This window comes from Pezoporus occidentalis, unplaced genomic scaffold (genome assembly GCF_034315485.1).
Source record: "Pezoporus occidentalis ecotype Australia unplaced genomic scaffold, CSIRO_AGI_Poc_V1 ctg171, whole genome shotgun sequence".
NCBI classification, from domain to species: domain Eukaryota; kingdom Metazoa; phylum Chordata; class Aves; order Psittaciformes; family Psittacidae; genus Pezoporus; species Pezoporus occidentalis.
In genome coordinates this window covers 1772756-1796519 of record NW_026913543.1, presented here as the reverse complement: position 1 = coordinate 1796519, position 23764 = coordinate 1772756, and the positions used below count along the sequence as shown (strand labels likewise).

General features: G+C 43.1%; 1 protein-coding gene across 5 annotated transcripts in view; it reads right to left on the bottom strand.

Annotated features, from left to right (window-relative positions):
* DOK5 (docking protein 5) overlaps positions 1–23459 on the bottom strand; it is a 44201-nt gene extending 20742 nt beyond the window's left edge. For all 5 annotated transcript variants that reach the window (XM_062613967.1, XM_062613970.1, XM_062613969.1 and 2 more), the window contains exons 1-2: positions 23300–23459; positions 2913–3020 (exon numbers count right to left, since the gene is read on the bottom strand). In XM_062613967.1, the coding sequence (XP_062469951.1) occupies positions 2913–3020; positions 23300–23365 (174 nt within the window). In that variant the 5' untranslated portion in view covers positions 23366–23459. The remainder of the gene's footprint in view (positions 1–2912; positions 3021–23299) is intronic.
* Positions 23460–23764: the final 305 nt, after the last annotated feature.

The following is a 23764-nucleotide window of genomic DNA, read 5'->3' as shown; positions in this document are numbered from 1 at the left end:
GGATCCATCAGCCTGTATAGCTGATGACTCTACAACTAGAGGACAGCCTCATTTACCATCACAGGGTAAAAACAGGGATACTGCAGAGCCCCATTGCCAAACAGCAACACCATGTAAGTGACAACCCCCTGTCCTGGGTGATCACACTGTACTTGGTTAGCATTGCTTCATTACAGAGTGGTGAAGAGGAAGGGTAAGAAGTGGTGATGAGGAGAACAAACGCCGATGGCGATCTTCCAGGGCAGATCCCACAAGGCCATCCAGCCTGTTTGCACCCCAGTAGCTCTCAGCAAGTACATCCACAGCATCCAGTTCCTGTGCTGCGAAGGGAGATGTCCATTTTAACAGGAGGACTACAGGTTCCTGGCAGAAACCTCAATACTGTATCCCATAATTTGGGTCTACATTTCAAGGACCTGAAGCAGACAGAATTTTAGGGAAGGGCTCAGGGTGATTGAAGCTGGTAGTCTAACTCGATGTGTCCAAGACAACAAAAAGCAATAGAAGATGCATCATCTCAGGTATATTCCACTTAAGACTCTTAAGACTCAGACCCTAAGGCACCTCTCCTGCCCCAAAGGAGATTTAGGAAATAATAATCTATCAGCTCACTCCAGTGCTTTCAGGAGGACACCATGCATTCAAATGTGGTTTACTCCTCCAAAAGGTAAAAATTCCTTCCCCTCAAGACATGAGGATTTAGGCCTTCATCCTGCTTAAAAGAACCCCTAGATTTGGCCAAGTTCTGATAAAATCCACACAAAATATGTGCGGAAGATGTCTTACTGCTATGATATTTCTCAAACCTCAGTCAAAACTAGGGTTTGCTTTAGTGCCTTTATTAATGTTACAGCTCTGATTATGTTACAGCTCTCAGAAGCAGAAAGCAAGAGTTTGCAGCTACTAAACAGTTAATTCCCATTGACTGATACGGGAGTTTGACCATTGTTTATTCCTGTCACACAAGCTACCAGAGAAATCTAGAAACTAAATTTATAGAAGCAGCAACAGCTTAAAATTAACTGTGAATTACAGACTGACTTATAACTGAAAATTCCTCCAAGATAGCAAGACTTTCTATGGTGCATTAGTCTCCAGATCCAGAGTGTCACGGTTGGAGCCCAGCTGGTAACTCAGAACCATGCAGCCACTCACTCACCCCCCTCCTCCTGTGCCCCCCTCTCCCAGAGGGATGGGGAAGAGAATCAAATGAATTTAACTCCACAGGTTGAGATAAGAACAGTCCAGTAACTAAGGTATAACACAAAACCACTACTGGTACCACCAATAATAATAATGATAATGGAAATAATAAGGGAAGAGAATACAAAACTAAACAGGGAAAAGAAAAAGAAAACAATAAACACAACTGATGCACAATACTATTGCTCACCACTAGCGGACCAACACCCAGCCCGACCCGAGCAGTGAACTGGGCTGTCTGGGTAATTCTCCCCTGTTTATATATTGGCATGGTGTGCTGTGGCATGGAATGCTCCTTTGGCTAGGTTGGGTCAGGTGTCCTGTCGCTGCTTCCTCCCTGCTTCCTGCGCCCCTCCTCACTGGCAGAGCATGAGACTGAAAAGTCCTTGATTGGAGTAAACATTACTTAGCAACAACTGAAAACATCGGTGTTATCAGCGTTGTTCTCTGGCTAGTCGAAAACACAGCACTGCACCAGCTACTGAGCAGGAGAAAAATAACTGTTACAGCTGACCCCAGGACACATGTAGGAAACTGCTGTTAGGTTATACATATCACAAATAAGTGTGAAGGCACAGATCTTCTTGAAAGAAGAGAAAAAATCCAGCCTAATCAGATTCTTCTTGGATTTCATATTCATTACTTAATGTGAACTTCAAGACAGTGTGTGCTGCTAATATATTGCATTAATCCAATGGAATAAATACAGATTTGCATCAATAATTGACAAAGCCATATTACTATGAATGCAGCATTTCACACAAAGCTGGAAATTGTCTTATACACACCCTCACACACATCAGATAAAAAAAACGCACTTCTCGTTACTTTTGAAAGTTGCTTACTGTAAATCTGAATGAACTATTTCTGGGCATGACTTACTACAAATAGCCACAGGTTTTATGAGCAATCCATTACAAATTACATGGCATGCAAACAGACAAGTCTGAATTCACATTTGGTATTCCCTCAAGATTTCCTCCTAAATGTATGTCAAAGTGAGTAAGCGTGGATCAGCCTCAAGCTGAGCTGTGCTCACCGACTCCTAGGAATTAAGCACATAATTCCTAATCTTCTAATATATTAAGCTTTTGCCAACAAGGATTCTGAGTTAAAAGGTTTCTTATTTTCACCTCCATGCCCAGGAGAATTACACATGTAAATTCTTAGATGAATATGAAATGTGCACATAACTCCAGAGTAGTGATTAGAGGGGAAAACTTCATTCTTTTAATACTTGTGAATTTAGCAAGGGTGTTCACACCATCATTGCAAGAAAAATTTGCACATTAGCCTTCACCTCTAGTAGCTGTCTACTGTCTTCCCACAGATGCAATATCCTAGTCAAATGAGAACATCTACGTATCCAGCTTTTTGAATTCACGTTACCTTGGGTGGTCGCTACTGTAATTATGAAGAGTCGGAGCCATTGCAAATACTTCAGATCTGATTTTAAAGGGCTGAGAAAAGGGACATCTTCTTTAAAAAGAAAGGCATTTTCCATTAGCTTAGCAAGATGCTTGCTTCAAAACAGAAAACAGAACACTTTGCCTCTACTTCACTGAATGAAGGAACACACAAGTGGGTTTAGGACCTTGATAGGAAAAAAATTCCAGTTTTCAGGCAAATTAATACATGTCAACTTCAAATTTTACTCTTGATTGTACATATAAAACAAAATTGAGAAAAGAAGCAACCCTGTGCCTTACCTTGTGATAGCATCTAAAGTAAGCAGCTCGTTCATCTGAGAACTTCTCCAGCCTCTTTGGCCCTTTGCTTGAAGCTTTTTTGAATACTAACCAGCATCTCTGGTAAATCTAGAAACACAAAAGAGTAAACTTGGCATCTCCAAGCATTCACATAGATGTTAAACTCATAAATCAGTTCTTGCTCTGGAGCAACAATTAATGGCTCTCAGTAGCTTAGACAAAACATAAAATCAAGCTAATGGATACTTACTATTTCTTTTGAATTACGACACAATCTAAATTCTATAGACAGCGCATGAATGCATGAAAGGTGCTAGGAAGAAAGAGCTGTAATTATGCTTGCTTGCAAATGCAAGGGTTTCTAAGAACAGCTTTGTAAAAATAAGTGTCAGACTTTTCCACATGGACTTATTACAGTTCCAGTCTTGCATGTTTCAGATGGACATGAAGAAAGCTTAAGCAGAGAGGTAGCAATGGATCTTCCATCACACAAGGAAGAGAAATATTCTGTGTGCAAGGATAAACAAGGATACAGATAAGGGAGAAGGAACTGAATTACTGGGTAGCAAAAAAGATAATTTAACTGTAGAACCTAGGACCATTCTGACAACTGGCATTTTGCTTTCAGAGTCCAGTTGAATTTAAACTCAAGTAATTTGTGGCAAACTGTGCAGAGGAGATAAAAAAACTTCCTTTCCATCTACAGCGTTAAGCCACTTCCTCTCAAACTTCTGCCACCATTTCTCACAATCTTCCCACCTATTCCTTAACTGTGGTGCACTTTCTACCATCCTCTTACATTCAAACCATAGATCTCAGCTCAGATAACATACTGTCAGTATAGAGGGAAAGAGTTATAAGCCTTGCCAACTGTTCACAGCCTACATCTAATTAGTAATTCCAAAGTAACACCTGGTAAATTAGAAATAAAACAAAACTGCCACTAAAATTAGTGTGATTTCAAAGAAAAACAATCTGACCAGCCATTATCAAGTAGTTCACAGCTCTGACAGCACAAATTCACTGGAGTGATCAGTGACCCATCAAAACATCTCACCACCTCCAGCTAAGCCAGCACCCAACAGGTAACCAGCGGCCAAGGCAAATCCATCCTTTGAACCCTTGATGGGCTTCTAACCAATGCATTTAGCACAAAACAATTATGTCCATGAAAAGCAACTTTATTTCTGTACTCACAAATGTTTGTTCGTTGACTATAGCTGTTTCTTTTGCCAGCTTTTAGCTGCTTCTATAAAGCTGTTCAGAGAATCACATTACTCCCCCCAGCTTTATTCTTCTGCCTGACATGTGGGCATTCACACCCCTGGCCCACTTGGCTGCAGAAGCATTTACAATATGGACAGGCTGCTCTGATGCCAGGCACCAGCTGAACCTATCAAGATTTCCTTCCAATTTTCCAGCTTATTGGCCTCTCAACCTGTTATGTTTAATGCAAGGGTTTGAATTGAGTTGTTTAAAAATTATTAGACACTGACCCAAATGACAGCTTACCACCCAAAAAGCCATTTAGATATGCACCTGCTTCTACTGGAAGAGACTTTCTACCTTTACCTTCTGAGAACCTTGTTTGCCTGGCCCAGATGACCTCATCACATCTGATAAAAAAAACCTCTCCAAAACCCCACCCACTTTTCACTTTAACTTCAGCAATTAGAAGCCCATAGAAGAGAATAGAATTCTTTAGTAACGCATTTGCCATTGTACAACACATGCAAAGACAACTACAGCGATGTCCTGTTCAGACCATCTGCACTCAGAAGCGCCTCTCTGGGTCAGCAAAATCTGTAGCTCAACAGTGAGCTCAGCAGCACATGGAATTAGGGGCAGAACACGAGAACAACACCTTAATACAAATAAACCACTGAAGTTTTGCTCTGCCTCCAGCTGGGCACAGATCCAGTATGGTTATCGGCCTCCCAAATGCCACCAGGAGCTTAAGTACTATTAACAGTCAACTCCAGTCAAGCATGGTAGATGGCTTCAAGTAAGTGCTACTGGAATTTATTGCTACAGCTCAACAATGACCAATACAAGGCTAATTCTTGGATTTAGATCAGAATCAGGACAAAGCTGGGGGAGAAGGACCAAAACTGTAAGTACCTCTAAGCATGCAAAAACCAAATCAGCCTACAACATAAATACCGGTCTTTCAATTTTGGTTCTGATCCCATATTAGAACAATCCTCTAACAGAAGAATCCCAGGGTTGGAATACATTATATCAGTGCCTCAGGACAGCATCATCATGACCCATGTAACTATACCTATAAGGAACAAACAGCATTCATGACGCTAACTCGACAAACCTGGAGGAAAGTCAGGTCATGAAGGTCCCTCCTCTGAACTTCCTCCTCCTCCTGCATGAGCTAGTCAGCTCTCTCCTCCTAGGCAATCTCTAGGCAGAGAGATTCTACCACAATAGTAGTTTAAAGTAGAATAAAGTATGTTGTTTGATAAGAGACAACAAACAATTTTTTGCCTGAATATACAGCTCAGAATCCCATCAATGTTAAAATGGTTATGATGGTTAACTCCTCTCTGCTGAGTTTACATAAACAAATTCAAAAGGAAGATATAGGCCCTCTACTGAAACCTGCTTAGCACCTTCAAAAATGAGAAAATGGAGCCATCAGGAATACTTATTAGTAACACAGTCCCACTTCTCTGCTCCCATGACACGTATCTCTCACACATGAACATTCACCACCATCTTGACTGAGCATGAACTACATGGTACCCTAAACCTCTAGCAATAAAGCACTAAAAAAGGGTGCTGGACTAGGTGACCTTTAAATGTCCCCTCCAACCCAAACCATTCTATGATTCTATGAATAACCAATTTGGCAGCATCTGCCTAGGAGCACTGAAAGCCCTTCAACACACTCAATGCACAGATGATGTGCCTAAGACAGAGAGCTAATCATAGACCCTTTATGAGCTACAATACAGAGCAAATAATTAGGTCTTTGATGCCACCATGATCTAGTAAGTGCCTGAAACTTGTCAGTATTTCTTCAGCTTGAAGAAGGTATGGGAACTGTTTACATTGATACATTTTGACAGCAGCAACATGAACCAGTCCTGGAAGCTCTCAGGTGCCTATTCCATCACGAATGCTTAGCTAACTTACCGCTCAAATCCACATTTTCAGTACTACACCATGAATAGGAATTAGTTGAAAGTACCGCTGTAATTACTTCCACACCAAACACTTGGGCTGACAGTGATTAGATAAATCCAAACAGCAAATCAGGATCTGATGTGCTGAGAGAGAACAGTAATAGCTGTCATTTGCATAACACCTAAAATTCACAAAGCTTTCCCGGTGAGATCTTACAGAAAGTCTAACTCAGAAGTTAATTCGAGTATCAAAAATTAGCATCTACTTCCTATGGTCTCTCCTGGAAATTTCAGCTTCTAACAGGTTCCAACAGCCCATTAAGTAGGTATCAATGTAAAACTGAAGGGAAAGAACGTGATTGTTTATCACGTGGATGATCCAAAACCCAGATAAGGGATCCAACATGCATGTCCAAGGTCACATCAAAACAGTTCTATTTTTGGCTCTAAAGACCAGCTGATATAAATCATTACCACAAATGAAGTCAAAGAAGTGACTTCAAAGGAATGATGCAATCTGAGTATCTGGATTCCTGCCTCTCGGCGCTATGCCTTCGAAACCAGGCAGGATTGCTCACCCGCTCCCATGCTCTGCCCTGTGAAGCAAAGGAGCTATTAACCTCAGCTGGAACTGGTCAGCATCTGGCTGAGTACAGTGGAAACATTTCTCCTGACTTGCCTGGATTCCGTGGTTCAGCTGTGGTGTGGGAATACTCTCCCTGCAGAGAGGGAAGCTGAAACGAGCCGTGCTGTCCTACATGACGACCCAAACCCCTGGACTGCCCCTGGAAATAGGTGTGGGGAGGGCGATCTGTCAGCCTTCACCACCTCCCAGCTGATCATTAGCCAAGATAGCCAAGAGCTAGCTTTCTGAATGCCTACAAATGTCATTCTTTGACGTGAAGCATAAATTATTCCATGCAGAAAACAAATACTTGTATTTAGAAACTAAAATCTGCATTTCAGTCTAAAGCAACTTCACCCCAACCCTTAATACCTTTGTTCAGCAAGTGCTTTAAAAAAGCATTTGCAAACAGACAATTATTTCCAGACTGAGGGGGAGGCTATTTTTCTTATCTTGGGGCAGGGAGGTTAAAACAGGCTATCTTTTAAAATCAAGATATGTGGCTTCTCCTACATTATAGCAAAGCAAGCCTATTTTACTTCAGGATCAAACAATTCCACCCCTTTTGTTAGTTATTTAAGAGGGATACTGAGGTCAGAGATGGTAGCACAAAGTCTCATCTGGCGAATTTCCCCTTTGTGAACAAGTGAACCTTAAGGGAAAGCTGCTCTATTTTATTAGTGTTGTGTTTTTCTGCTCTCTGCCCTAAAACAAAGAATTGCAATGAGCTGCATTTACAGAGACACTGAACTTCCTGTTAAATAATCACAAACTTGCCTTTTTTTACAGCAGTAGCTGAAAGTACAATCATGCAGCTTAGGACAGGCACCAGAAAACCTGGGCTATTGCCGGCATCTTGCATTTTGTTGCTGATAATCTCTAGAAACCTAATCTAGCAAAGGCACAGCACAATGGCACAAGGCATTTCTCACAGTACCTCTGAGATCTTTTTTGGGGGTAGAAAGAGGAGGGAGATAGGAAAACAAGTGCTGTCATTTTATCCAAGGCTGGTAGATGGCTCACCCACTGAAATACCTCGGTTACAAGCAGAAAATTGAGTGGTTTTGATGAACTTTGCCAGGAAGTGCCCAGTGGACTGGAGCTCCAGGTACAAGGTCCTTTCCAACTGCGAGTTGGTCACATAGGAAATTAGCCAGCTTGTACTAAGTGTGTGGATCTTATTTCTTCTATTTTAAAAGTGCCTTAATGTGTCACTTCTGACTCAGTAAGTGTCAAGAGCCCTGCAACAGAATTCTTAGCCTGAAGGAATTTTGTGAGGAGACCGGATCTAGAATTTTGCTTTGCAACTAGAAAAGTGAATTATTACCTACAAATGCAGATTGCAGCTCATCATTGAACTATATTCACTTCTCAGACACATCTGGAGCAGCAGATCTCCATCAGGTAGCTGTTTCGTTGGGAAAATCTGGAGGACCGCTTTCTAGTAAAGACATCTAAGTACAAGCATGATGATGACTTAATGACTTCTATACATCAGGTAGAATGGAACTGTGGCTCTAGTGAAGACCCCACAATCTTTCCATGACTTACAAAATGGAAGTACTTAATTTGAATGTATTTCTTCCATTAGGTTATGTCTTTCCTCTACTTTTCCAGCCCAGCTTTGTCCCTTGCCCACTTCATCCAAGTGTTCAGCTCTATTTCAGTCTACAAAACCACAATGTAAAGTATAAAACAATTACAAGTAGATGGATTACTAGAAATAATCACATAGCTGTAAATCTATCTAACTTGTACTGAAATGTGTTTAGCTTGACTTAAATAGTGCACAGAAATGGAGAGCGGCTCACCAGCTTTGGGAAACAAGCAGCAAAGTTGTCCACATGTTTTCTGTACAGATACTGCTGCACTTGGCAACAAGACAATTTCACTTTCCCAGAATACCCGTTTAATGTGTGTTATGAGTAAGTGATATTGCATTATTCATTGTGATCAGGTTATAATGACTACATAAATCAAAGTTGGTTTATATCAAGCTATCTTATTCTCTGGGGAACCAAAGAAAATAATCTAGATTTCCGCTTCCCCCGAGAAACACATTTGTGGAGGGAGAAACCTCACTTCTTCCTCTCATTCAGTATACATCTTCTGAAACAGTATTTTACACTAAGAAGTCATCCACAGCTGCTAATAGGGAATGAAGCTGTAATCTTGTCTCTGTGCCTGATCAGAATGCACTACATTGCTCAGTTTTGCCATGCTTTTCCATGAAGTTACGAAATACAGGTTCGGCAATGGCCAGAACTTGCTATAAGGCCAGTACACAGAAGACTGTTTGGCAGATCTTTATGAATCTATAGCCCTTCTTTTACTTTTACATTTATTAATACAAGTCAAAACAGATGCCTGCTGCTCTAAAATGAGGCATTTTAAACACTCTTTCTTCTTCAAAAACTCCTTCTTTCTATCCCTTCCCTCAAAACTGGAATTGCATCAACCAAGTGGGATTTTTGTTAGTGGTTGAGGTTCAGAACTCAATCCTTAGTTTAAAGCACCAAACAGCTGGATTTGAGCCTACAGATGCATTCCCACTTGGCACACTAGTTAGGAGGCAACTTTTTCCTAATCTTTTGGGGTTTTTTTGGTCCTTCATGATTACATGGGATTAATTCCACAGACAAGACTTGCTGCCAAAACATCTTCAGCAACTGAAAGTCTGCCTGCTATGATCTAGGGCACATTGTCCACAGAAGGGTGGTGAGGAAGCATAATCTAAGCAGAGACAGTAAAATGGCTCACCCAAGATTACCTAACGATTCAGTAATGAAGCCTTTGTTTTATTTCATGCCTATACTATGTTCTGTGACGATGGACGATGACAGGGAAACACAGGCAGCATTTACAGGTTTTGCCTGTAGCTGCTGTGTGTATATATATATATATATATATTAGTCATTGGTTCAGACAAAGGGGCAAAAATGTTCAACGAAAATGCTGCTGCTGGCACAAGTCACCACTGGCAGATTTCAAGATGGAATGGGCTCACTGAAAGACAAGAAGGGATTTGCTGAGACATTCCTGCCTGGTAAGAGATTAGCTTTTATTTTAATTTTTAAAGTGACACCCAGGAGCTCATGAGAGCCTTTTACAATGAATCACTGCAACTGTCAATAAAGTAGCTTAGAAGCAATATACCCCTCCAAATCATTGCACTCAGCAGCTGGGAATCTAGAGTTTAGAGGCATCTTAATTACAGATCCTGGACATACGATGAAGTGCATTACCAATGAAATCTCTCTGACGTACAATTTTTGAGGGCTTTGGAAGGACACTATGGTACCGTCCAGGTAGGGCAGAGAAGCCACCAGGCTTGGGGGGACACCTGAAACAGCATTCGGACCTCAAGGGGCTGGGAAAGAGCTCTCTAATGCAGGTCACTCAGGGGGTTGCCACCTGGGACAGAACAGCAATAGCCACTAATGCAAAATGTCATTAAGATGACAGGGCTGGGGTTTAGGACTTGCTTATCCCACATGAATATCACCAGGGTTCTGCAAAGGAGTAATTTCTTTCCCTTCTCTTCTCAGTGCATGGTGCCTTGAATTTGCATTGGCAGGTGCTCCTTACATGCAACTCACAGGAGACTTGTTGATAAACTGATGTGTAAATAAATTACACTGTATAATAAACTACACAGGAGATGCAAGGCAGAAGCTGTTTGATGCCATGGAGAGCAATACAGAACTTGATTCCATTTTTTAGTTTCTCCATTGACTGTCTGGAATTTCAGGACCTAAAGGACATTAAAAGCAAGACATCAGCTTCCAGCCTACTCTCTCAAAAAAATGATGAGTTGGATGCAGCATCATTAGAAGGACAGCATTACCTGAAATAACCTTCCACTTTCAGGCCCTTCTTTATTGGCTTACAGCCTTCAAAGCATAGGGTTGCTGGTTTGTTAGGTTGGGGTTTTTAAATCATACACAGAAAAGGTTATAATTCTGGGCTGTTAAGGCCATTAGAGGAGAGTGCCTCCAAGTGCCAGGAAGCATTTACCAGGAAGCAGAAACCCTCTCTTGCTAGCGACAGCTTGAAAAAAGTCAGACTGAAGCTAAGTATCTGATTTGGCTCCTTGAACATCTGCTAAGCTTTATATATGGGCACAGTTAATTCTAGGCATGAAACTGGATAGGAGAATAATCAGCCTAGGACTCTTAACTACTAAAGAAAGAAAAAAAATAGTAAAGGCTTCAATGCAGACTAAAAACTGCCTCTGTGCAGCCAGCTCGTGCTGGCTGAGCTCTGCAGAGTGCAGTTGGATGTGCTGCTGTCCTGCTGGGTCAGGCCATTAGCGCGGTCCAGTGAATTAACACCATTTAGTGCTGTGTTAGAATTAGGTAACTGCTGAGCAACTTAAAATGACTGCAATGAATTATGGTTTGGAATTATTCTTTTTGTAACCAAGGATCTAATCTGGTTACTTTAATTACATGGGCTATAGAGGGAAAATAGCATTGATACAGCTCATTAACAGTTCACAGAGCTCACTAATCAGTACATGGGATGCAAAGAGGCTACAGAGTACACAAGTGCTAACCCTTGATAATAGCTGATCAATCCTCACAGGAGAACACAAGCTCACCTGTGAAAGCCATGGTAAGGCGATGCTCCAAACTCAGCTGTAAGAAGGCACTGATGGGACTTGCTTCATGTTTGGAGATGAACTGTACTTGCTCACAAACTCCCAGCAACAGGCTTCAGCACCATTTGTAAGAGTTGTATTTCAGAGATGGACTTTTAATTTTAAGACTACGCAAGAGACAGAAGAAGGGCAGAATGTGTGCATGGATTTGTCCTTTACCTCAGTAAGTTCTTCAGCAATAAGCTGCCAGCCAAAGCCAGACATGGCAGAAGGGCTTTAGTTTCTCAATCTTCCGTGTATGACTTGAGCAATTGGGCTATACCTGTTGCCACTTGCCCACCTGTTAAGTTCAGCTAATGATGCTTGTTATGTGCTGCTTGGAGAGCCAAGGATGACAAATGCCCTGCAAGCCCATAACTAACAGATGGGTATAACTGCCCATTCCTGGCCCGCTGTCATTCTGCTATTCACCAATTAATTCAACTGCAAGCTTCAGAGAGCATCACAGGTTTCCTGTAGCAAATACTACCTCCCATGCCTCCAGACACCTCAAGTAAGTCTCAAGGTTAGTCCATCGCTCCATCACAACACATGGTAAACAAGATTTATTCCTTCCACATCTTTCTTTCAATCCTGACATCAAAGCTATGCAGTCATAAGTCATTTCCCAGCCCCTCTGCAGCTCAGATCAGTTATAAAATCAAAGTGAATCTGCATAAAAGAGCAAATAATGCTACCAAGTGAGTCACTGCAAGCTGGACTTCACCAAAATATAGTGCTTTGTTAAGAGTGACAGAATTACAGCCCATTAAATCATAGTAACAAGCATTTCAGCATTGCCTTACAGGATTGCAGCAAATAATTGAAGTCATTTGCCTGGGCTCTAATGGACTGCCACTCTGCTCAAAGCTGCTGCAGGGAGAAGTCCATGGCAATCAAAACGCATTTTCCTCTTCAAGCACTTTGGTGCACTGGCTTCAGAGTGATAACCGTCATTGCATCCTGAATTACAAAGGGATCCAAGTCAGAGCAGCACGCATGGGGTTTGTGATCAGGAGATGGACTCCATCCTAGGTATGCAAGAGCTCTGCTGCTCTGTCACAACTTTTAAAGGTACCAACCAGGTTCAACTTGTCACCAGTTTGGCCTTTAAACACAAAATTCAGTCATTTTTTCTGGTAAAGTTGCAAGTGAGGCTGGGGGAGGGTTTTCTTTGTTTACTGGGTTTAATTTTGTTTTGGGGTTGGGGGGGAGGACAGACTTTAAGAAACACAGATTAAAAATGAGGATTCTAGAGGCAATATTTCCCTGGTAGACTTCAGCTTTCCACTGGCTCTTGCGGTCCTCTTGCGTTTGCTCAGACTAATCTACACATTAGTTCAAATGGACAAAGCCTACTTCTATTAATTGCTCATGTCCCAGTTGGGTAGTACTCATTACAGAGAGAGTTCAGGAGTTCATCCACATTTAGATAGGTTCCATGCTCAAGAAAGTGTGACTGCTGCCTAAAATATGCCTAGGAAAGCTTACCAGAGTACTGCCTTAATGTGCACTACTTCATTTAACAAAGAATAGCCACTTGCATTATACCATAATCACCGTGCCAAGAGTATGCCACTCAATAGTATGCTGTTAATTCAGTACAATCAGCTAACATCCATCCTCACTAGTGTGGAGATATTAGTGAGAACATTAAGAGGAATTTTTCCTCTACTGACCATAGGGCATTGATAGTTCCCCAGATAAACATTACCTGGTAAGTAAAGGGATAACTTAATCTCCGACATTAACGTTACTGGGGAGAAACACCACTGATTTAACAGTATTGCCATTTGGAATTGAAACAAGCTACATTATTTTCTGTAAAGGCGGAAAAACAAAAAAAAATCCCACTCTTCCCACAGCAGCTTGAACTTTCACTGGTATTTCTGACAGCCCTTGATGAAGTCAGACAAGAAGATAATAGGAACAGTCCATCAACTTCCACAGTACACCTAAAACTACGCAAACATCAAATTAAGATGTCAGTCCCAGGTGCAGACCTTGCATCTGTTACTTTCTTTCAAGTGCCTCCACAAACACTGCAAAAATTGTAATTTATCATGGATCTAACTTCAGGGTAATGCCCATATACACCAGCAGGAAAATTACCTTCGCACTGTGTAACAAATTGATGATGAAAAGGCATCAAAATCACAAAAGACCAAATTTCACCTGTTTACAATTGGGTTTTCTTTTTCTTTCACTGCCTTTTAAATTGATCTTGGCATACCCTTTCATATGCAGAAACCGTACAGACTTTTTTCTAGCAAAGGAAAAGCAAATAGTCAACATGCAGAACTGGGACCAACAACTGGCAGAAGATGAGGGAAGGATCTGAATTAAAAGCAGAAGAAAAAGGGTGTTCTGGTCAGTTTGCATTACACCTGTTAAAATGAAAACTCCACCTTTATAACGAGCAAATGAGTAAGAACCACTTGTTTACTAGTTAACTCAGTGTATGAGAAAAGGCAAATTGGGAATCTCATTGTTTCGCTTCACAAGCTAAACCCACCTTCCAAAGAATGTGGAAGGTAAATTGCCAGAAAACATATGCTGGAAAGCACAAGAAAAGCTGTTCCTGCTCCTAAAAAGGGCCACTGTCAAAACAGGAATTTCATATCCAAATCATGATCTGCATAATCCCACATCTTCTGCCTCTTGGAAAGAAACTGGAACAGTTCTTAGACTTGTTTGGGGGGATTGTGGTGGTGGGTTTTTATGAACCAAATTAGGCTCCGTTTTGTTTCTCTGCACACAATTCTGAGGATAAGATTTGCCTATTTTTAAGATACATAAACCTCCAGCTTTCCCAGCTCAGTTTAGAATCATAGCTGGGGCTCTGAGTAATATCCAAAACAAACTCAGATGATGCCTTAAAATGAAACACAATAGGAAAAGTGGTTTGATGAAAAGCAGGGGCCATGGGAGAGATATCAGACCCTTGCCTCTCCATCACATTTCCACAAAGTGAAAATTAAGATACCTTAGAGAAGACAGAGAATTCCATTTTTGTTGCAAAACTTGCTTCTAACTCATCCAGAACACAGGGCTGAACACCCTGCTCCTCTAAACACATGGATCACACAAGGTGAGCAGCTCCAAAATGACAAGCACTGCTCATTTTTCTCCCACTCAACTTCTTTGCTTCGAGAACCTTTACTTCAGTTCCAGAGGTAAGCCCTTCAAGATACATGCTGACTTGGACTCAAATTCCATAACTTGGTGCCAGAGGAAATCTAAAGGGGACTTGCTCATGGGCTGATAGACCCAAAGCCAGCAGCCAGATGGAGCTTCATTAGGTCTTGAATGACATTTACTGGTGTTCCTCCCCTCTTCAGCTGGAGGATAAAAGCTCAAACTTTCTAAGCAATATCCTGGATCCTCTCCCTGCTGCCACTGACAAGTTCCAAGCAGTAAGAAATGTTAATATCTGTGAATATGTTCCAACACCTTATTTAACAGTTGTCTAAAAATATGACTATCCAATGGGCTTAATACCTTGCAGGCTGAAGTTGATACATGAGAAATCTGTTCATTTTTTCCCTGTCTCAATGCTGCCAGACTGAAAGGAGCTGTATAGGTGAACACAAGAGTTTTATTAATAATGCTGCTTCAAATGTAGATATAAGCAGACAACTTTACCTTCTCTCCCCCCTACCCTGCCCCCAGCCTTACATTATTCTTGTTTCCACTTTTCACAGCTTGTACTCTAAAATTCCCATATTAACTTTCTGGCACGCTTCTTGAAGCACCAATCTTCTTAACCATATGGTTCTAGTCTTGCAGATTGTCTCTCCCCCATCTTACCTCTCCTCCCACAGGGTTTCACAGAAACAGCGCTAAGCAAAACTTGCAAAAGTACATGTCATTTTAAACGCTCAACACCAATCTTCTCAATGAAGTTTCCACAGAAGTCAGTTTACTTCAAATCGAGAACAGAAAAAACAGAAAGCTTCATCTCTTTTCAGTTTTTGACAATCAAGAATTTCTGCTGATGTTTTAAAAAAAAAAAAAATGGAGTGGACCAAGGCCAAAACTTTACACAAAACTTTTTCCAAATTTCTAAGCATGAATCACAAGTTTTCCCATCTAGCCCTAAAACACGAGTATGAAGTATGAGCTAATGCTAAACTTCCGGAGGAAAGGTCTACAGCACAGAAGTGTGGAAAGGAATTAAGGTCTATGACAAAAAAATTTTCCCACTTAAACCTAGCATATGGCCACTGCCCAACACCTAAGTTCTCATGCAATAATACTGAAATACACCAAAAATTAACATCCTCCTAATTTTAGGAGAGTGTCTAATACTGTAAAGCACTGACCAAAGAAGCAGGCACTCCAGAAACCCTAAGAAGGACTTTCTTTCCACTGGGTTTTTAAATTAACCCAGGACTATTTGAGTACTGCTCATATCACCTCAGCAAGCATTTCCTAGAAACAAGCAACTAGTTACACAGTGCTGAAGAAGTCAGCTCCCTTCTGTCACAAACCAAACACTAAGCTACTACAAATTCCTGCTATGGGGCTGGCCAGGAGAGCCCTAGTTCTGCATTGGAGGACACCGCTTACACCACATTCCTTCACACTGATGTGATTAAGAGGTTTTGGGCTAGTCAGACCCATCAAGCAAAGAAAATTGACATGCACAGATCTAGTTTCTGACCTCAATGAGGTTAATACTAAAGAGGGAACAAGTCTACTGCTGTAGTTCCAGCAGTCACGTCTTTCAGAAGAGACCCAGTCCCTGTTACCTACCAATTTTTACTTCCCTGATTTCGCTGTGATCAGGACTTTACTGAACTGGGTTAAGCTGGTTCAGATCAGTCTTAAACAGCGTTCAGAACAATGTCACCTACACAAACTTTTTCTACTGTATGTTAATGTGATCCTTGTACCAGTGAGATCGATGGCATCAACACAGCAGCTTTCAGAAGTACAGCTTCTGATTTTTCTCCTTCCCTCCACTCCAAATCAGACCCTACTTATCAGCCACATTTCCAGTAACATCCAGCACTTGCATTAGGTCACCCCTGTAATGAGAAATCACTTCATCATGTCCAAGTTGATTGGGAGAGGCACAGAAAAAAAATTAAACTATGCTGCCCCATCAAGGGCAAGGACAGTAAGGAAAGGCTGAGTGCCCTGGCCCACAGTACCTCCAGCACAGCCAGGGAAGTGCCCTGCAAAGAAGCAGTTGGAAGGAAGAGGTCTGGGCTGAGCTTAGCTCACCTTTAGCTCTTCAAATAACCTTGTTGCTAGACATATGGGCAAAAGTTTCTCCATCTTAACAACGGTAGCTAAATCCTTAGTTTAAAACTCCATTCTATACATTTGATCCCAGAAGATCCAGCCCCATGAGAGGATGACAACAGAAACCTCAAGGCAGGACTGCAGGAACACATCAGATGGTGGACAACCCAGTATCTGCCATGACTGAAACCTGGAGGTCAAGGGCTGATCTCCGTGCCCTTGGGGAACTCCCATGGACAAGAGCAAGGTATATCAGAACTGGGCTTCAGCTCTAAAACCCTGCCAACCCTCACGCTGGGTGCTCAGATCTTATTCTTGGCTCCTGCCCAAATTTCCATGGAGGACCCACTCTAATAGACAGATGAGGCTGATCATTCCTTGCATAACAAGGAGGTGCCTCCAGCAGATGGGGTTACAGACAACCCCAGCGCAGGCTGTGCAGCCTGCGGATTTAATTAGAAGTGCTGTTAAACAGATACGACTGCAAGAACTGGTCTGTGCCTCACCCCGTAAGGGCGAAGTCGGAGATACCTCAGGAGACAGCATTCTGCAAAACTCTGTTAGCAGCATCTCCTTGGCCAGACAGAGGTACAAGAAGCAGACTGCCAGGTAAAAAAGAATCCACTTTATCCCTCTTTTCCGTTCTGTGAGCTTCATTCAGATATAGAAACCTCTGCAGAAACCTGCATTTTTAGGAACAGACACTTGGCTGTTAGCACAGCTCCATTAAAGTCAATGAATCCTCCCAGAGGATTGTTTTTAATAGCCTGTAATAACTTGATAGTGATACAAGCTTGTGGAGCAGACTCCCAAACCTCCACATGCATGAAATACCTTATAAAATCATGGCAATAATAAAATAAATCAGGCTGCCTGTTAATAATGCCCAATTCTGAGAGCAGCACACATTATTTTTAGTGTTCAGATTGTTTTCCTGCGTTGTAAACATCCAGTGTATCTAGTTAGCACAGTATACGTTCTAGAGAGATAAACACTTTGTAAGGCTTTTCTAACAAATTGCCAGGACTATTTGTTTTAAGTGCCTCTGCCATACAGAAGCAGTAATCTATGTATATTAATTGAGCAGCATTATGTCCTACACGCTTCTAATTTTAATAACCCTGCCTTTTATAAAGGAAAAAATTCCATCCTCTTCTAGATTAGAGGTCACCTCAATTTTCATATGCAAATCATTTCAGCATTCCCTATTCTCCTGTTAGGTACACATGATCTTTAGTGTTTAACTTGAATACCCTGTGAAAATAGGCACTGAAGCTTGGGAAGGCCACTTTATGTCTGTAGAGAAGAGCTACTTCCATGTCTGTGAGAGCTAAAGTTATTTTGCAGCTCCAGTTCTTTCATCTTCACCATGAAATTGAGACACAGATGACCTGAAATAACATGTTGTGAATAACCTGGGAACAGAAATGGTTTCAATGCTAAAGAGAAGTTTGCTGAAGCAGAAAGCACCACAACTGTTACCCTTCTTTTGGCTTTATAATGAAAGCAATAAGTATGCAACAACTGTATATTCACTTTTTAAACCATAATTAATTCCTTATTTCAACCTGGATTTATATTAGATTATGGCATAGACCTCTTACAGCAAAAGTCTTCCAGAATAAAGATGTTTTAAGAGGTTTATTGACCAGATAAAGATTGCTTTAGCATAGGGAATTTTGCACACTGGGAAGAGCACACAAGAGCACAAACTAGCATAGATGGCTCCACATCTATTTTTAAGCCCTAAAAATCTGAAAGATGCTGTCTATCCTTGCTGTTGGATTTTTCCTGGAAGATTGCTCAGTAGCAGCCTCCTCACATTGCACATGCAGAGCTTTGATCCACCTTGCACCACAGCAGGTCAAGCATCACAGTACACAGAATGAAGCTCACATTTTGATATACCTGAGAGATGAGATAAAATGAAAATACTTGACACAAGCCAGATGTGTTCATAGCAGACAAAGCTTGAGAGAAAGAGTACAGTCATATTTGTATCATCTTAAGGTATGCTCAGAAAGGTATTCTACCCCTCCTAGAAAGCAGCAACATGCAAGCCACCATAGCCAAATCCTCTATTCTTCTCTATTGCGAAGAAGATGCCTGGTTTCCAAGCAAGTCAGAGTGAATGTTTTTGGAAGCCAATGTTTTCTAGTCAATCAAGTATTGTGCAGAGCCAGACCAGACTCTTCAAGGCTTTGCATAGCCGTGACTATGTACAACCCCTTAACAGAGACATCTCACCAGCAGCACATCTCAGCTGGCTCTCTGAGGCATTTCTGTTTGATCAGCACTATTTGGCTTTTAGCTGCAGACGGCTTAAGGCAGATGCCGTTCATCGAAGAGATTGTTTCCCTCTGACACTAACAGTACTTCATCACTTAATGCAACAAGACACTCCAAGTGTCCTACTGGCATATCAGAAACCAGGGGCTGACAGCTAACCCCATGGCATCTTGCTCCATCAGTCTCCCATACATCAAGAGACAGGGACAGGCCAGATGCCTGTAAATTGTGCAGGGTCTTCCGAGGGGAACAGCATCGTCCTCAAAGCCCCACATGCAAGAGGGCAGCCAGCACCTCTTAGTGCCACGCCACCAGCACCTCCAACACTGCTGTCTTTACCCAGAGAAACAGGCTTCAGAAACATCAGAGCCTTCTCTTTGAGCCTCCACCATGCATTTCTGCCTTATACCTTGACTATGGCAGTGAAGAGTACCCTTAGAGCAACTCCTGTACTCCATAATGCTTGCTCAACTTAAAATGTGGCTTCCAGCAAACCTGAATTTAGGTGTGCATGCAGGAGGGGTAAGCTAAGCCTTGACAACAAGGAGTTCAACAGAAGTGTGAGGCTGCAACCAACAGACACTTCTGGGAGCCTCCCAGCCCATGAGGAAAGGTGGGCTGGCTGCACCTCAAAGAAGGCCACTAACTGCCCCTTTCCTTTTAAAGCTCTTCAGGCTCACCAGTGTAACAAAGGCCCTTTAGTTCAAAGATTTGCACCTATTTTGATTTCTTATTATTTGAACACTGAGTTGAGCCAGTCCAATCTCAAATGAAAGCTCAAGTGTGTTCACAAGCAGTACACATCCACCCATTCTTAAAATGAAAACACACGAACTAGCTGTTTCATTAAGGAGAGGAAATATCAACATAATATATTCCCCCTCAGAAAGGCCACATCTGTATCTCAGAAAAGACACTATCTGAAAATCATAAGCACAAGAAAAGCCTATTCCGGTAAAGAGGCCATAAAATTACTCCTCTGTTTCACAGGTAGCTAGAAAGCACTGAATCAGATGGAAGGTGACTGCAGGCAAAAGCACTCAGCCCAGCTGAGTACCTTCCTTCCCAAAATCCAGGTCCAGCGGTCACTGATGGAAGCACTGTTCACAGAGCAAAGCAGGTTTCCTTTGTTTTCAGGAACTCTGGAAGGTTGTGCTTTTATACACTGTCAGCAGTTTTGCAGCACACCACCTCCTCTGTGTCACTGCTAATGACATAACAGAGGGAAATCATTGGCTGAGGGAATTATTTTTCTCCCTATAAGGATGGAAAGAATCAGGAAGAGTGTGCTTTCTCCCGAATATATTTGGCTCTGCAGAAAACACATGTGATACAAATGTTGCTATGGAAACCATTCTATTAAATAATATTAAATTAAATTTACATATTTAAAGTGTGCAAAAACAGTCCAGGTACAAAATTCAATCTTGAAATTACAGTGGAATTGTCCACTACCCACTGGAATTGGCAGTTTTCTTTGGTTTTGAGAAAGCTGATTCTCTTCACCCCTTTCTTTCCAAACGGAGCACCTGCACCCCAGTTACTCAGAAAAGTCATTTCTTGAGATAATTTGTAGATACAAGCTCAGTTCCTAGTTCCCTTGGAGATGGAATTACCATAGCATTGCAGAGAAAAACCTAGGAGCTGAATTCAGTCTGAAAAGACAATGCACTGATTACAGCTGTGCCACCATAATATTGGAATGTACTTTAATAACTCCCACTTGCATCCCACCACACACAGAGTATTGGAATACTTTTCAAATAAGCAGGAGTCCTCCATGGGGCTGGAGTAGGCTGGTCCTTCCTAATGTTTTCAGTGTGGGAAAGTTCTTTAAAAGTTAGTATTTTAAGGTCTAAAGTGTTTTTTCCCTTCCCACCTCCAGCTCCTGGGTGTCCTACCGCTCTCCCTGACAGAGCTGCTCTATAGAAAGCTGTTTGCATAGTTCCTTCACCTCTGAAGAAGCCAAGCTCACATAGCCCTTGAGTGAGGCTGGATTCAAGCTCTTGCTAAAACCAGGTGGCAGTCCAGGTGCTCAGCCACGCACATATACACCTCACCAAGGCAGAAAACACACAAAGGGGAAAGGACAGCGTTTAGCTAGGGCTGCATAGGGAGAAGTGGGTGCTGACAGTTGCAATGTTGCCACAAGCAACACAAACCTGCATTTAAAGAACTGGGGTTAATCACATTACCCGTTTCTACTTGGGTGATGTAAATCAGAGCAATGCACTTTTAGGCAGCTTATGGGAAACAAAAGTTACAGGAAGAAATCTGCAGCCATGTTTCAACCATCCGTCCTTAAGCTGTGGGCCAATACGCTAAACTGAGAGCTACAAGGACAGTAAAGTATTACTGATGATGAAACTGCTATTTCCAAAGAGAGCAGCCAGATCTGAACAGGTCACCTCTCCTGCATAGCAAAGGCCTCTTCTCCAGATGCAAAGCAGTGACAGCCAGATCACTGCAGCTACTGCCTTCCTCATAACGTTCTCCACAGCGCTGGAAAGCCATTGGGACAGCACGCCCAGTGCAAAGAGCTGCTTAGGGCAACAAACTCAGGGCTCCACAGTTTAACAGATCTATGGCTATGGGAACTCCCTGGGACTCTGCTTGGATTCCCTCACAAAAGCACTTTCCGCCACCCCTTCCACACATTCCAGCCATTCATAATGACACAAACCCTTAGAACTGGAAGGAATGAGATCAAATAAAGAAACCGTCTTTCCAAAGAAAACATTTAATATTTGTTCCGTTTCCATGGACTCAGCGTTGTTCTCCATGTCTTGCTCTATTTTTGCATTCACCTGTCAAGTGCATGTCTATTGAGCAGGAATGAGACACTTCACCACCACCCTCAAAGTGTTCTGGAAAGCCTTAGTAAAGGAAAGGCACAGGTATTACCAGAACTTACACCTTTCTCAGAGTAAGGTGTGCCTTATTTACATGATCACTGGATTTCATGGCTACATTATGGAAAAGTGTCAAAGTTTAACGTTACTTTTCATTTACATTGGAGCAAACTAAATACAAGCATACATTTAGTAATGAAAGGATAGTTACAATACACTAATTGCCAAATTTACTACAAGTTGCCCCATAATGACATTATCTCCATCTGTCACAGGATCGTGTGGTTCTTAAAGAAAAACTGTGCCTGCAAGTCCACATACAAGAAAAACAGCCTGCTGGAATACTTTAAAATGCTGTCCAGTTTCCAAACAACTCAGGAAGATGCAAGTTACCAAAGCTGCAGAGAAGCACTGAGCATGGATACAGCAAGAGAATGAAACTACAACTGTAATGGGCCAGCAAGAGCTTTCAGATGACTGTGCACCCTCTTCTTCTCTCCCATAATAAATCTTGATGCAAACTCACACTATGAACAACTGAGAACTGCCAATCCATCAGCTCTCAGTAAACACAAGAAATGAGTTCCCTTCCTGTCCCGAGAGGCAGATACATCAATTTAAACATGTTATATACACAAAGCCTCCCTCCTTTAGCCGTGCTGGCTCGCCAAGGGAGGCCGAAGGTGCAGAAAACACCGGAGCAGCTCTGGTAGCTCACTCAAGCAGCCCGTGGTAGCTCGCTCTGGTAGCAGCAGCAGCAGCCCGTGAACAGCCCCTGCTTTAAGAGGGCAGATGCCAAACCAGGTACTGCAGGGAACTGCCCTGTCACTACTGCCCACCGAGCACCTGCAATGAACCCAGGAACACGGCACGCTAGTGACAGAACAACCTTACAGGAAGTTTAAACATAAATAACAAGCTAAAGGGGGCTTTCTGGATTTTCATTTTATGCAGCTCCAATGAACTCAAAAGCCCTGAGGGTACCGCGAGGTTTTCATCTGTCCCACACAAGACCTTAAAGCCGTGATTTGCAGCAGCCCCCTCCCAGGACCCCTGCAGCCACCGACCGCTCCCAGCTCTCACCGCTGCCTAGGGCTCCCCGCACCGGCAGACGCCATCCCAGGGGCACAGGCACCCCCAGTCCCCGTCCTCCTCCCGGCCACCCGGTCCCTCCCAGCGGTCCGAGCCCTCCGCGCTCCCCTCGCCGGCAGTCGTTCTGCTCCGGCCCCAAGTTGGCGGCGGCTGTCGGGGTACGAAGGGCAGAGCCGGGCGGTGGAAGCAGCCGAGGCTTCGGGCGGGCAGCGAACCCATCTCCCAGCGTGAGAGAAGGGAATAAAGATTCAAAGATACAGGTACACCACACACGTATACATATAATGCATATATATATATATATACACACACGCATTTAGGTGCCTTTATTCTTCTTCCCCTCCCCCCCAAAATTTTGTCTCACGTCTTCTCCGCGGAGACACTCACTGAGCCCAGCTTGCAAAAACAAAAAGGACAAAGGAGTGGAAAGGGACAAACATAAAACAAGAGGCGAGCCAGAGGCCGGTGCGCGCCCGGGAGGTGCCAGCACTCACCCCCAGCCGCCTGCTCCGGATGCGCACGTAGCCCTGCTTCACGATGTCGTTGAAATTGGCGGCCATCCTGCCCCGGGAAAGTTGGCAGCGGCCGGCGCCGCTCACACCCGCACCGCACCGCGCTCCGCTCCGCTCCGCTCCGCTCCGCTCCGCTCCTCTCCTCTCCTCTCCGCTCCGCTCTGCCCCACGCAGCGCCCCGGGCCGCCGCGGGCCGGGCCCTGAGAAGGGCCGTGGGAAGGACCGCGGCAGAGCCCGCCCTCTCCCGCCCCGCCTCCGGCACGGCCTCGCCACCGGGAGGGCTGCGGGCTCTTGTCCCGACAGCCAGCGAGGGGCCGGGCGCTGCGAGCGCCCTCACCCTCGAGGCGCGTTGTCTCGATGCTTTATGCCTTTCCGCCCTGTAGCGAGAGCATCGCTTCCTCCAGCTGCAGGTGGGTCATCGGGCAATAGCCACGTCTGCGCCGTGCT